The following is a 14,647-nucleotide window of genomic DNA, read 5'->3' as shown; positions in this document are numbered from 1 at the left end:
GGATCGAACCCACCACTCATGGTTCCTAGTCGGATTCGTTTCTGCTGCACCACGACGGGAACTCCAGGAAGATAAATCTAAAGACAGTTGAAAATGAATTAGAATGGCTCCCTCCAAGAGATTATGGGCACTCCACACCCATTCCACATGCCTTACTCTGTGGGTCTTTTCAGTCTGGCTGTTCCTAAATTATTATTTTATTTTTTAATGGCCACACCCTTGGCATATGGAAGTTCCTGGGCCAGAGATCAAATCCGAGTCACAGCTGTGGCAACACTGGATCCTTTAACCCATGGCACTGTGCCAGGGATCGAACCCATGCCTCCACAGGGACCTGGGCCACTGTAGTTGGATTCTTAGCCCACTGTGTCACAGCAGGAGTTCCAAAATTATATCCTGTTATAATAAACCAGTAACCTAGTGAGTAAATGATTTTCTGGAGTTCTGTGAGCCAGTCCAGCAACTACCTAGAACCTCAGAAAGGGTTCGTGGCAACCTTCCGTCTGTAGCTGGTTGGTCAGAAGCACAGTGAACCTAGGCCAGTGACTGGTGTCTGGGGACAGGGGTCAGTCTTGTAGGACTGAACCCTTAACCTGCGGAATCTGTGGCTGTCTCTGGGGAGAACAGCGTCAGATGGAGCTGAATTGGAGGACATCTGGCTGGTGTCCCAAGCATTGCTTGGTAATGTGGGGCAACTGCCCCCCCACCCCCCAAAAAAACCATACACACCTCACATGTTAGAATTGGATTCAGGAACCCAAAAGATGAGATGACCAGGAAAGAGAGCCTGGGTTTAGACAGAAACCCTGGGAACCAGGAGGAGGAAGTTTACACACAGAGTCAGAGTACTCAGCACTCAGTACCTCCCTCCCTAGAACTGCAGCTCCATGAAGGGAGCACGAATCGCATTTGTTACTAGGTCCTCAGCACTTAGCACTGTGCTTGGCACCAGGGAGGTGGTTAATCAAGCAGGTCCACCAAACTCCTGGTGAAGATACGGTTTGTTTTTTAATAACAGGTGCGTATGTAAGACCCCAAACAACAGATTTCCCAGTAGGAACTTCACAAGATGTTAACGATCTCCGTTATTGCTGAAATGACTTTCGTTTATGTTTCTCCATCTAAAGCGTCAATTAATTTTCTTGAGAATAAATGCCCTGAAAACTGTACTAAGGCTACGCTTTATCTTTTCTCAAAAGACCCATGTTTTTCTTGAATCTTTCAATTGGTTTCTCTATACCTACGTTCCCAGGCCAAATTCAAGGATAAGGCAGTAATAAGGCCGTACTACTTGATGGAATAACCAACCCTTCAGGAAGGAGATATTTTTAGGAAAACCCTATGGATTAACTTGCTACCAAGCTTATTGACTTGGTGGAGAGATGGATGTAAACTCCAGAGGGTTTTGATAGCTGCTTATTTAAAATGCATTTTTTACAAAGCCAATATATGACAACATAGCCACACTGAAGTATATACACTTTATTTAATTCCCTTAAAGATGTGTTAAACTTAGTGTTTAGATCAGCTTGCTGATTTTTCTCCCCCTCTTCCTTTGTAAGCTTCCTGTGTAAGTTTAAGATGTATGGCAAATGATGTGATATATGCATGTACTGTGAGGGGATTATTACCGCAATAAGTTTCATTAATGTCCTTGCTGGATTTTTAATTTGGTTCTATTTCTCAGAGACTAAAAGCCGATGCATTGACAGTGAAATTGTTTTGTGATATTTTGCCTTGACACTTGCGACTAAAGATATGTAGGGTCCTCAGGAATTATTACAACATAAATACAGTTTACAACGATAAGTGCTTGAATTTATAGTCTGTGCCATCATGAAATTCCTAATCTGGCTGAGAATATAAATATGTTAAAAGTAAATTTTTGGAGTTCCTTGGTGGCTCAGTAGGTTAAGGATCCAGCATTGTCACTGGTATTGAACCCTGCTGTGGCATGGGTTCAATCCTTGGCCCTGGAACTTCTGCACAATGCAGGTGCAGCCAATAACAACAACAACAAAAAAGTAAATTTGCGTGTTACAATGTAAATAGGGATCTGTATGGAAACAGGTGCAAAAGTTTACGGCCTGTTACTTCACTGAGGGTATAAGTTAGGGTGCCAAGGAGGAGAGGAGAGAGGTGAAGCCGGAAAGCGGATTTGGCCAGAGGTACACTGCCAGCAACCGGAAGTCACAATAGGCTCTTAAGTAGGCACCCAGACGTGAACATGTGTGTATATCAGAAAAAGCGTGCTAGCTAACAATGTAGGAGAGACGGGGGCTATCAGATAAAGAAACGTAGTTCAAGTCTGAGTTTATTTGCAGTAATCACAGGGAACCAATACTAGCTGTCACTCTTTGAAGTATTTTCACTTTGCTAAGCACTCTGCAAGCTTGCTTGCGAAGCTCACAATCAGCCTTTCAGATGAATGCTTGCTAGTACATGGAGCCATAGGATCTGAACTGAGGTTCCAACTCTGAAACATGGCATCTGCCTTCCAGAGAGAAAGGTCATTTGGTTTTCAATTAAGCGCATGGCTGTGGGGAGAGAGAAGAAGCCATCAGCTAAGAGATGCCTTAGGACAAACTAAAGGGTGAGGACAAAGTAGCTTTGGGTCTCGAGGAAAAGGCTCTGAGGATGTCAAATTGGTGACTTCTTTTTGCTTGGCTGGCTGACCCTTTGCTCAGGAAAGGCTGGGAGAGGGAAGAGCATACATTTAGTTTTGGAAAAATGGTTTTGAGTGCCTGCGGGGGACGTCCAGGTGGAAGTGGCCAGTACAGACCTGTCAATACTGTTCTGAAGCCCTGGAAAGAAATGACTCCAAGATGGAGTGATTGGGAGTCTTGAATAGGAGTGAAAAGCATCAAAGTGAAGGAAATAACCCAGACTCAGAGTCAGGCTGGGACCTAGGACGCCTTCCTGGAGGCTTGCACACATGCACCTCCATCAGCTTCTCCTGGAGCAACAAAATACAAAGCAACTGTAAGGGACTAAAAATAAGGACATGAATGCACAGCTTGGGGCAATTATTAACAATGAGATCCAAAAAGGCCACAAGTCAGCTGTGTTTCTCAGGTGCTGAGAACAAAAGCAGGGTACTGCCCAGGATCTCTGCACTCGGCACCAAGGGGGTGGGCAGATCACCAAAGCCGGCCCTCTGCCCAACCCACCATCCATCCTCTTCCTGTTCAAGGAACCAATTCTCTCCCCCTCCCTTTGGGAGCAGGCACAGGCACCTGTTTCTTGTTCTCCCTCTCTCTCTCCCGCCGCAGAGTCCTTATAAAACTTGCCTGAACGCCTCGTCTGACTTCTTAGCCGTCATCAAGGCACCATGGGTCAAGTCAGCTTTCAAGTTGCAAATGTCAAGGATGCTGTGGACCAAGAAGAAAGAAGAGCCGGGGGTGGGGCGGGGGGGAAGGTGATGTCCCAGGAGCTGAGAGCCCAGGAAGGAGGCAGGGTTCAATCAAGACTGTCCAAGGCTGCAGAAACAAGCAAGTAAAGAAACAGACCACACCACAAGTTAACAAAAGAAAGAGGATGGCTTTATACACGGCCCCATGGACGAACGTGGCTCAACACTGGGCCCAACCAGGATTCTTTCCAGCCACACGGTTGCCTTCTGTTTTTCCTACGAGGCCACTGTTGGCTTCCTCTCCCAACCCTTCCTCCCTTTTTCCACGTAGCGTAACTCCCCTCCGCTGGTCAGTGTTTGGGGACTCGCCTCCCCCCTCCCTCCCTGCCCCTGCGGGACCGTTTCCATGGAGACCGTCCCTTAAAGAACCCGACCCGGAGGGAGGCCTCGGAGGAGGCCCGCCGTCCGCCAGAGGAGCTGCAGGAGCGCCGGAGCGAGCGCGGGCTCGCAGAGAGGGGCCCGGCGGAAAAGCAGCAGGGCAGCCGCGAGGTGGGAGTCATCGGGGCTCCAGGCCTGCGGCCCCAGCCCCGGGCGCAGCACGCGGCGCGGGCAACTTGCAAAGCTCGGTCTGTGCTGGCGGGTCACGGGCCGGGGCCGTCGGCGCGGGTCGCGGGGGCGCTGGGCAGCCCCTGCCCTTTGACCTCCGGGTCTCTGGTCTCTCTTCCTCTCTCCGCCAGCCTACCATTCTTAACCCCCCGTCCTTTCCTTTCAATTCTGTTCTTTTCTCGGTTGGTCAGACGTTTGGGACTGTTTCTAAAACCGCGCGGCGCCTCTGAACACCTGCTCTCCTTCTGCACCTCGAGAGCAGACACTGTGCCTTAGAGCTGGACTTGAACTTGAGGAACAGGCAGCCGCCAGGGATGTTCCCACTTTGGCGTTCTTATAACTCACAAACGTTTGAGCTTCTGCTTAACAGCTTAGATTTGGGGAGAACCATTCCTACTACAGCCCTGCGAATGGAACGCTTAACATCAGAATGTTGAGGAAAATGAACTGGGTTAAAACATTGCGGTTTTGTGGAGAAGTCTGTGGATTGAATGACTAGGTATTTCTTTTTAACTGGGTTGCATTTTTCTCTGAGGTGCACACCTGCTTGAAAAGAACTACAGAGGATTTTGTAGGAAGAACCTACTTGAGAGAAGGCTGTAGAGAGCTTTAACGTTGATACTGGGAATCTATTTGCTATTAACATGATCCTTTTCAGTTCCAGAAATATACCTTTGAAAATACAAGGTTGCTTTTTTCTTTATGTCTTAAGTTGAATGTGAAAGTTCTTAAGTCCGCAGAGATTCAAGGTTCCTGGGAAAAGTTTCACAAGCTTTTTGGATCAAATGCATTTTGAAAATAAAGTGGAAACAATGTTGAATGTTTTACCATTTACGTTTCAGTTTCATCCCCAGTGTTTGAAATAGTTTTTCATAACTGTGACTTCATCTTAAGATGTGAAGAATTACTTCCAACAAAGTAGCAGCGTGTAGGTGTTCTAGATTGTCATCAATTAAGATTAGTTTCACACAATGCAATGTAATTTTACATAATTGACTGATAATTCATTTTATTTCTAACGTCTCCTTTCTCTTTAATTACAGAAGCTCCTAGAAGCAAATTGTTTTGCTATTTTTTATTATTGTTTTCTTTTGAAAACTGCTGATGTTTCCAGTTTTACTGGGTGGGCAATTTTGTGAAGCACCTACTTATTACTGCCTTAACATTGGTGGAATGAGCAGTCGGGATTGAGAAGACATGACATTAAAGGGAAATACACATACACAACCTAAAGAATGTTCAATAGTTTAGTTTTGAAGCTAAAGATATATATGTTTAATGGATCTGAATATACTTTATTTTCCAGATGGAAAAATCAATTATTCTCCTGCTCTGGGTGCAATCTGCTGTTAAGGTAAGACGTTTTTGAATGTGCCCTTTTCAAAATAGTTAATGGACAAGATGCAATTTCATTGAACTATCCAACTTGGAAAATAAGGGGTACGTTGAAGAGAAGCAACACTAAATATCAGACCTACTTCCTAAGAAGAGTACTACACAAATCGGTGACATCTGTTTTCACTGCATGCAAACTGTTTTGGGGATAATGACTGGAGAGAGAGATCAGGATTTGGTAAAAGGCATGGTGAAGGGCAGCATTTTAAGGTTGTTTTTGGTGGAGTTATTGATGAATGTATCATTCTCTTGAGAGTTGAAGTCTTTTTTGTCATCTAGGGAACAGAAAGGGTCTGATCCCTTTATGTTATGATAATGTTTTAGCGATTTTGCCTCAATTGCTAACGTTTTCTTCAAACATTTTTGCCCTCAACTTTTTTTTCCTTTTTTTTTAAACGGTCACACCTGCAGCATATGGAAGTTCCAAGGATTGAATCCAAGCTGCAGCTGCAACCTATGCAGCAGCTGTGGTAGTACCAGCTCCTTTAACCCACTGCTCTGGGCTGGGGATTGAATCTGTGCCTCCCCAGTAAACTGAGCTGCTGCAGTCAGATTCTTAACCGCCTGCACCACAGCGGGAACTCCCAAACTTATCTTCATTTTAAGTGTTTTGTCAAGAATCCACTGTCCTCAAGGCGGACAGTTTCGCATGCTAGGAAGGGGTGCTGGGGTGGAAGTTTCTTCCTCCTCCCTGACCTCAGGACCACGGCGTTTTCCTCCTTTGAGAAACATGCATCTTAAATGGCCCTGCTCTTATTTTAACTGCCTTTCTTATTTCCTGAGTGATGCTTATAAACAGAATATCTATTGGATGTTATTTAAATTCGTGTGTGGAAATTGATATTGCTGAAATGTTTTCAATTATTATTTGGAATATTTTAGGCTTCGTTTTTGTCAATTTTCTCATAAAATAATAACCAAGAATGCTGTTTTGATTTTTTACTGTTATTTTTCTTTGCCATTTCAGATCTCAAAAAGTTTCCATTATATACCTATGAATAAACAAAAAACAGTAATTTTTATTGAATGGGATGAATTTCCTCAGGGAGGAAGTCCTGAATTTTATTTTGTAAAATACCAACTTGTTAATAACTTTGCGCAAAAAGTAAGGCATCTTTTTTTCTCTTGCTCTGATTAAAAAGTGAGCATAGTGTAAATTTTTTTTGTGGCTAAATGCCACATCATAAGTAGGAATTTAATAGTTATTGCAATTTCTTTAATTGTATTAATATATAAAATGTTAGCATTTTATGAAATATCTTCAGTAACTAATGGATCAAAATAATATTTGACTTCATCAGAATGATTGTGTATTTTCCTTTTTAGAATTTATGAACGAAACAGAGAGTAACTATATAAAAAGTAATATTTTATGTAAAAATAATTTGTTTGCATTCCATACTGGAAAAACTCCTTCTTATAAAGAGATATACAGAAGCCAAACTTGTAGTTGTAATGCTAATAAACGTTTCAGAGTTAATAAATATTTCCTAAGCAAATGTACCTCTTTATTTACAGAATGTCAAAAGGATTCTTGCAGACCCACCAGAGCTTCCAAAAGCATTAATGACACTAGACGAAAATGAAGACTACCACATCAGTATACAGTCCATCAAATATGGACAAGTGTTAAGTGAAAAGTCATTTCAGACGCGTAAGTAGGATGTGTTGTTCAGCTGCCTTACTGCACTATAAGAGGGAAAAATTTTATTACCAGCTAAGTTGAATTTTACAGTGATTAACAGCTACGTAGTGATGGCCAGAAATCACATTATGACAGGAGCATTTCGTGGGGCTTTTAAATTATAATTGAAATTTCAGGAGTGCCTGTTGTAGCTCAGCAGTTAACGAACCCAACTAGTATCCATGAGGATGGGGGTTCGATCCCTGGCCTCGCTCAGTGGGTTAAAGATCTGGCATTGCTGTGAAGCGTGGTGTAGGTTGCAGACGAAGCTCAGATCCTGTGTTGCTGCGGCTGCGGTGTAGGCCAGTGGCTATAGCTCCAATTGGACCCCTAGCCTGAGAACCTCCCTATGCCGCAGGGGCAGCCCTAACAAGACTAAAATAAATAGGTGAATAAATAAATTTTAGAATTGAAAGGACATTGTAAACTAAGCTAAAGATAAGATTTTTAGTTTTGACATTTAATGTGTGCTAATATGAATAAATAGGTGTAGTGGAGATGGTACTTATACTCTAGATTATTCCTTAAAATTCTATAATGTGGATTGTAATCAGATGCATTCTAAGTCGAGTGTAAGAAACTCCCATATAGTTTAGAAAAAAGTTTATAGTTAGATAAGCTTCTTCCATCTTAGTGAATCTTTTGTAATTCAACATCCTTGGTGTTACACTGTTGCATTTGAAACCATACTAATTATTCTCCCTAATCTTTTAGGTGGAATATCAGCTAGAAATATTAAGACACTAGCAACAAGTACAAGCGTTTCTTTTAACTGGAGTGTGCTGTCTTCCAATGACAGTTTAGTGTCAATATCACTTAATAATTCTTCACAAATTGTGCAAAATAATGTCATGTTTTATGAGTGGGCTGATTTGAAACCTGCCACCTTATATGTTTTTACATTTGAATTTAAACAGTTGCATTTGGATTTTATAAATATATTTCAGAGACTGGATGTTCAGATTGAAACAGGTATGTTGATAGTTGATTATTAATTTATGTATTTATTATGTATTTTGTAGCTAATTTGGCAGTTGTATTGTTCTTTTTAAAAGTGTTTCAGGGAGTTCCCGTCATGGCTCAGTGGAAATGAATCTGACTAGCATCCATGAGGACACAGGTTCCATCCCTGGCCTTGCTCGGCGGTTAAGGGATCTGGCATTGCTGTGAACTTTGGTGTAGGGCGTAGACCCGGTTGAGACCTGGTGTTGCTGTGTCTCTGGTGCAGGCCGGCAGCTGTAGCTCTGATTCAACCCTTTGCCTGGGAACCTCCATATGCCTCTAGTGTGGCCCTAAAAAGCAAAAACAAAAACATTTATGTCAATTATGTGTAGTGTGCCTTCCATTCCAAAACATAAGTGATTCAGCCACGTATTAACCACGGTGAACTACTTGTAAGTGAATAAGCATAGTCCTCTTTTTCTGACTATACTATTCTGATATTTGACTGATACATGGAACAAGCTGAATTTAGCAGAGTAAAGGTATGAACCAACTCTATTTTCTTTTTAGCTCTTTTAAGCTGAACCGAGTGGGTTCTCTTTTCTCTAGCTCTGGCAGCGGTTCATATACGTTCCATAGTTTTTTGGGTGCTTTAAAAGTATCAGTGAACATTTTCAGATATTAAAAGACCATTAAAATCTATATAAAATATAAATCTCAGCACACCCAGAATGCCATATATAGCCATGGACCCTCATATAAAATAAAAGGTGGACTTCGAGACTAACGACCAGCGCCCCTGGTCTCAAATTTATTTTACGGAAACACAGCGTCAAAGTGTTTACACTTGGAATCGAGAGACACTCTATTCCCAACAGTTGGTTGATGATATGGACTGTGGCACCAAAAAAGAAGCTTCTTTGAGGAAACTGAGTCAAATAAATCTATCTTTACCAAAGGAAAAAAAAGAATATATAAATCTTTTATCCGATTTAAATCTTCTCCATTACTCATTCCTGGTCAGATCTGACCTAAATCTGGAAGCTGCAAGGGGGAGGTGAATGTGTCCATTTTTGGGGCCTTCCCGTTTCTAATTCCTTCTCCCACATGGTGGGGAAAGACATGATATGAGGGCAGACAGTCCTAGACGGCTAATGGGGGCAGCGCACTTCCTATGATGGGTGGAGTCCCATTTTCATTCCCTCTATAGGAGATCAATGAACCATAATTTAAAAAATTTTTTTATTTTTCATTTATTATTATTATTTTTGTGCTGCACTTGCGGCATGTGAACTTGCCCAGACCCGGGATGGAATCTGACCCATAGCTGCGACCTGCCTTAGAGCTGCGGCCACACTGAATCCTTAACTGGCTGCCTCAGGCCAGGAATCAAACCTGGGCCACCCCAGAGACAGTGCTGGATCCTAACCCTCTGCGCCACAGGGGGAACTCCATGAGCCATAACGTTTCTATAATAAAATATTTTTGTCATAAAAGACGTAATTAAAGCACGTCCTCTCCCCAGTTTTCTTCTTCCCCTATTTGGGGGTGGGGGGAGAAGACAGCAGTTGAAAACACCCTTCCCACCTCTTCCTAGTGGGTTGGGCCCTGCTGGAGCATCGACATGAGCTGAGTGGGTTAAGGATCTGGTGTTGCCGTGGCTGTGACGTAGGCCTGCGGCGGCAGCTCCGATTCAACCCTTAGCCTGAGAATTTCCATATGCTGTAAGAGTGGCCATGTAAGGGGAAGAAGAAAAAAAGAAAAAAGAAAAAAAGAAAAAGAGCTGAAGTGGAACGTGTACTCTAAACAGGCTCTCTTCCTCAGTCTTGGGGTGGTGGGCAGTCTTGGAGAAGAAGGCTAAGTAGCCATTCGGGATTTTTCTGGAAGACGAACCCATTTGGAACCAAGAAATAGAATTCTTAGCAAGCATGATGTCTAGCTTTCTAAAATAAGATAAAATGAAATATTTTATTCTAAAATAAAAGGAAACACGAAGTATGCTTAAAAAGTTCTCTGCTGTTACAAGGATAAGGGAAAGGAAGGGTCACCTGAAGTAATTTAGAAACAAAAGCATCTGTAGTTTTGTGTTATAATTAGACAATAATTCTGCATAATTAATTCTTACAGCTCTTTAAAAACTACTTTAATTGGTAGTAATTCATTTATTACTTGAATAATACCAGTGTTCGCATTTTGCTGGCTTGAGAGAACTATGGGCAAAGTGCACAATTAATACTGTGGGGTTTTTACAATTAACTTCAGTAGCTGCTAAGAAATTTAATTATGAAACACTATATTGCTGAATGCATCTTTAACAGAGCATTTTTCTTTTGGTAGGTTCGTGTTCACAAGGATGGGTGGCATTAAAAAATAACTGTTATAGAATTAGCAAAGAGCATAAGCCATGGAATGTAGCCCAGCAACATTGTAAGTTATCCTTAAATTCTGCACACCTTGTGGATATAAAAAATGAAGAGGAGAAAAATTTCATATGTTCACATCTCAGGTCAAAGAATCAAATAATGGTATGGACTGGTCTTAGCAATTTGAAGGTTAGTAAATGAAAAGAAAGAAGATATCATGAGAAAAGTTTTATCCGTGCTCATTTATTTATTCCTTCTTCCTTCATTTGACAAATATTTATTCGGTATTGCTTATAAGCCAGACTCTCTTTCTCTTTTTATTTTTCCAGTCTCTTTTTGAGAGCAGTTACAGGTTCATGGCAAATGGAGGGAAAGGTGCAGGGATTTCCTGTAAACCTCCTGCTTCAAGGCACCCTTCATCTCCCCCTTTATCTTCAGTCCCTGCCAGAGTAGTAATTTGTTACAAACCAGGAAACTACACTGATGCATGATAATCCCTCAGAGTCTCAGGTTTAGGCTATGGTTTGCTCTTAGGGCTGTGCATTCTATTAAATATATAAAATGCGTAGCTGTCTCCTTTCGGTATGGTACAGAACAGTTTCACTCTCCTAAAAATCCTCTGACCTCTGCCTGTTTATCCCTTCCCACCTCCTACAATCTCTTTTGTAGGCCTTTATTTCTTTACCTAATTTTGCTTTAATTTTGGTCTTTCCCAGACCCCTCTCAAATTCATTTGCGTGAGCTCATCCATGTCTTAGTTTATCACCTAAACCAATTATCCTCAAATGTTTATCTACCCACTTTCCTCCTATGAGTGCCAGACACCTCTCGAATTTTTCTCTGCTCATCCCTTTTGGAATTTTCCAAGATGCTTCAGTAGTGCTCAGATGGACCTGTCACCTCCTTCCCATCAAGTCCATGTCCAGTAGTTGTCACCTCTGTCAACAATAAATACCATGAACCTGAAAAATGCGGAGGTCTTCCTCTCTTTATGTCTTTCCCAGGACACAGCCAGTTTTAACGAAGTTCAGTCTTGCTACAGGAGACGCACAGTAAGACCTCCAGAGTTTATTCGGTGCCAGTGAAATAAGAGTGTGTGCCCTGTTTCTTCAACCCTCCTAACACTATGGAATAAATAACTCATGAAATCGCATTTCTGTCAGTGTTTTGTAAGAAAACCTGAAATCTAACACAATTATCTCTGTCGAGTCTGTTTTATTCTGGATGATCCATTTACTTTTGTTTTCCTGCTACTCAAAGATAAATCTGTTTTCCATGAGATAGCCTGATCTGTAGTGACCCAAGGAAAATTCTGTTGGATACCAATTTTTCTTTAGAACTTTGCATACGCTTGGTAGAAACCATTGACAATCTTTAATTGCATTTTCATCATTATCTTATTGAGCTTCTGTTATCTTTTAATAGGCAGTTAATGGAATTCTAGTAGATTCCTGAAGGCCCTGTTCATCTCAGACATCGTAGAAGTCTCCCTCCCAGAATGCCTGTCTCTTTTCCACGTAGGCTAGTTAGTATATAGACAGTGTTTCCTGGTGTTAGCATGGTGGTTACAAGCTGTTGAAATTAGAATATTCTCTTCCAATAGTTACAGTTCCCAGTTTCCGCTTAAGGTCAGGTTATAAAGTCGTGATGCCAGAGTGAGGCTCTCAAGGCATCCTGTGGTTGCTATGCATTTTTCTAAGGTGTCTAAGATACAGTCTCTACTTTAAGCTACTTAAAAATAATTTGGGAGGTAAACAAAATATCAAAGTAACTATTAAAAAAGCCCTTCCTTTATAATAATGTCTGAGCCCTATAGTGTGTCCTAAATGCTAAGTACAATTCTATGTGACTCACTTGTGTGACACATGAGGAAACTGGGCCACATGTGGACGTGCCTTCGAGTCTGCTCTTAACTTCGTCATCTACAACTTCTGCATTAAGCTGCTCTCTTGAGATTGACATCAGAGCTACCTGCTGCTGCTCATGAGCCTTGTGGTAGATTGAGAATGCAATCACCCCTTGAAGAACCCCCATGCCGAGTGAGCGTGAATTTGCTATTGGACTTCAGAGATAAAGCCTGTCTTACTGATCACTGCATTCTCAGCTTCCACTTGAGACGTGGCACTCAGCAAGAACTTGGCTGAAAGAGTAATAGTTTCTGTATTCTACCTGAGGAGGTAACATTCTCGTTTAATTCTCATTTAAGTCTCACAACAACCTTAGGAGGCAGAGTTTATCATTACTCTCATTTTACAGATAAGGAAAATGGACTTGGAAGGCTCCTGGGTCACATAGTCAATAAATGGTCGTACCAGGCCTTGAACCCTATCTGTTTGACCAGTACTTCTGCCCTACTCACTTGAACGTACTACCTCTGAGCCTCTGTCTGTTTTCAAAATGGTAGAACAATATATGCAATAACGAAGACTCTTAGGAAACAGTATTCCTCCATTCTATTTGGGGGAATTGGAATGTGTTGTTTTAAAATATCTTGGGAATATTTGGAGGGAGCAGGTCCTTTTCGTCCTCATCCATGAACTAGCTCGGCACCGTGCTTGACGCTTGATAGTCATGATGTGGGCATACTCTCTGTTTTCACTGCGCTCTTTATTTTCCATCAGGATTCCCTTTGCTTTTGAGGTCCTTCTCTGTGCCCAGTGCTTTGCATACATACTCTCTAAACCTGTGGACAGCCATGCAGAGTCCTCTGATTAACTCTGTTGCACAGGTGAAAACATTCCCTATCTAAGAGGGTAGTAGTTGTCTGAAAATAGACGGTAAGTGGAAGGAATATTGATAGACTCCAAGTGTATCTTTATCAAAGCTTACACTTTTCCTATTCCCCCTTTCACGACTGTCTAGGGATAGAGTCGTTGCTTCTGAGAGGTAAGGTTGGTGATACTCACCAGTGACATCCCTTAGCAGAAAGGTATCAACAACCTTTTCTGATGCATATGATGTATTTGATGACTTGAAATGTAATAACTAACATGTGAGGAATAATGGGCCTGTGCTTGGCATTGTGTTGAGCCCTTTACATGCACTGCCTGGGATCATCATAAAGACTTAAGGTATAGGCTCTATTATACCCATTTTACAGATGAGAAAATAGAGGCTTAGTGTGAAATTAAGCAATTCTCCTAAAGACATGACTAATGCGTGAATGAAAATGAACTCTGTCTCCAGCTCAGAATCTTTATTATGAAGGAAATCTACATAAAAATTCTGAAACTGGTTGACGATTTAAGTCTCAGAAAATGTTATAGTATAGGTATGACTAATAAAAGTCTTCAAATATATATATTTGAAGATGTGACATATTTCCTTTAAGTTGGTTTAACTTGTACATCTTATTACAGGAAGAAGGTCAACTGACGTTGACAGATGGATCATCCTTTGGCCTTAAGAAAAACAGCATCTTTTCTTTTCCACTGCTACCGAAGAATGAAACAGATTGCTACATTTTACAGCAAAATGCAACTGGATCCAACTATTTTTTTACAAGATTTTTCTGTTATATTCCCTTGCCATATATTTGTGAATATGAATGTAATTATTTTATTAGTATTCTCGTACACATGCATCTTTATTATTTTAAAGATAGAATTATCATTTCTAATGAAATCCGTCTCTTTTATATTTTTTCAGTACCTTTTCTCCAGGAAAACATTTCCTTCTATGTAAAGGAGGTTGGAACAACTCAAGTTGTATTTAGTTGGAATAATTTGAGTGGTTGGAATAAGTTGAATAAGTGGCTGAACCTGGGATATAAAATCATCATTAAATATTATTTAGATTATACAGAAGGACAACATTTTGAAAGCATCCCCCCAAATACCACAGAAAAAGCAATTACCCATCTGTCTCCCGGCCATGTTTACAGATTTTCATTGTTTGCAATAAATGAATGGGAGGCAAAAACTACTTTAAGTCCAATATTCATTGTCGAAACACGTAAGTTACGAGACACCTGAAAGTATCATTTTTCAAATGTTTAATCTCATCATGACTACATAATTTCTGAGGGTCTGCTCTTTTCTCATAACGTTCTGGGTAATCTGTGTCTTGAACCATTTTCAAGTACAGTGAGTCTGTTCATGTGTTTGACTTGTTAAATGACACACCCAGAAGGGCAGGAGCTTCGTCTTATTTGTTTGATGGTGCCAGGTGGACTGGTGCGCAGTTCGCAGCAGGTGACCAGGAAATTTGGGGGGCGCTGACTTTTTGGGAGGTACTAATAGCAGAGGATGAGTGAACGTGCATCCTGGACTGTAAGGGACTTAGAGGAGAGAATTAGGAATAAAA

The 14,647-nt window shown here is 41.3% G+C and overlaps 1 protein-coding gene across 7 annotated transcripts in view; it reads left to right on the top strand.

Moving 5' to 3' along the window:
* Positions 3,528–14,647, top strand: part of PTPRQ (protein tyrosine phosphatase, receptor type Q) — a 294,121-nt gene continuing 283,001 nt past the window's right edge. For 6 of the 7 annotated variants that reach the window (XR_002344354.1, XR_002344353.1, XM_021093065.1 and 3 more), the window contains exons 1-7: positions 3,528–5,312; positions 6,321–6,458; positions 6,872–7,007; positions 7,752–8,009; positions 10,317–10,531; positions 13,702–13,891; positions 13,991–14,296. Coding sequence is in view for 5 of the 7 variants with exons in the window: in XM_021093065.1 (XP_020948724.1) it covers positions 5,265–5,312; positions 6,321–6,458; positions 6,872–7,007; positions 7,752–8,009; positions 10,317–10,531; positions 13,702–13,891; positions 13,991–14,296 (1,291 nt within the window). In the remaining 2 variants the exon portion in view is untranslated. The remainder of the gene's footprint in view (positions 5,313–6,320; positions 6,459–6,871; positions 7,008–7,751; positions 8,010–10,316; positions 10,532–13,701; positions 13,892–13,990; positions 14,297–14,647) is intronic. The other variant, XM_021093064.1, reaches the window with a different exon arrangement.

This window comes from Sus scrofa, chromosome 5 (genome assembly GCF_000003025.6).
Source record: "Sus scrofa isolate TJ Tabasco breed Duroc chromosome 5, Sscrofa11.1, whole genome shotgun sequence".
Lineage (NCBI taxonomy): Eukaryota > Metazoa > Chordata > Mammalia > Artiodactyla > Suidae > Sus > Sus scrofa.
This window is presented reverse-complemented; position numbering and strand designations above follow the sequence as displayed.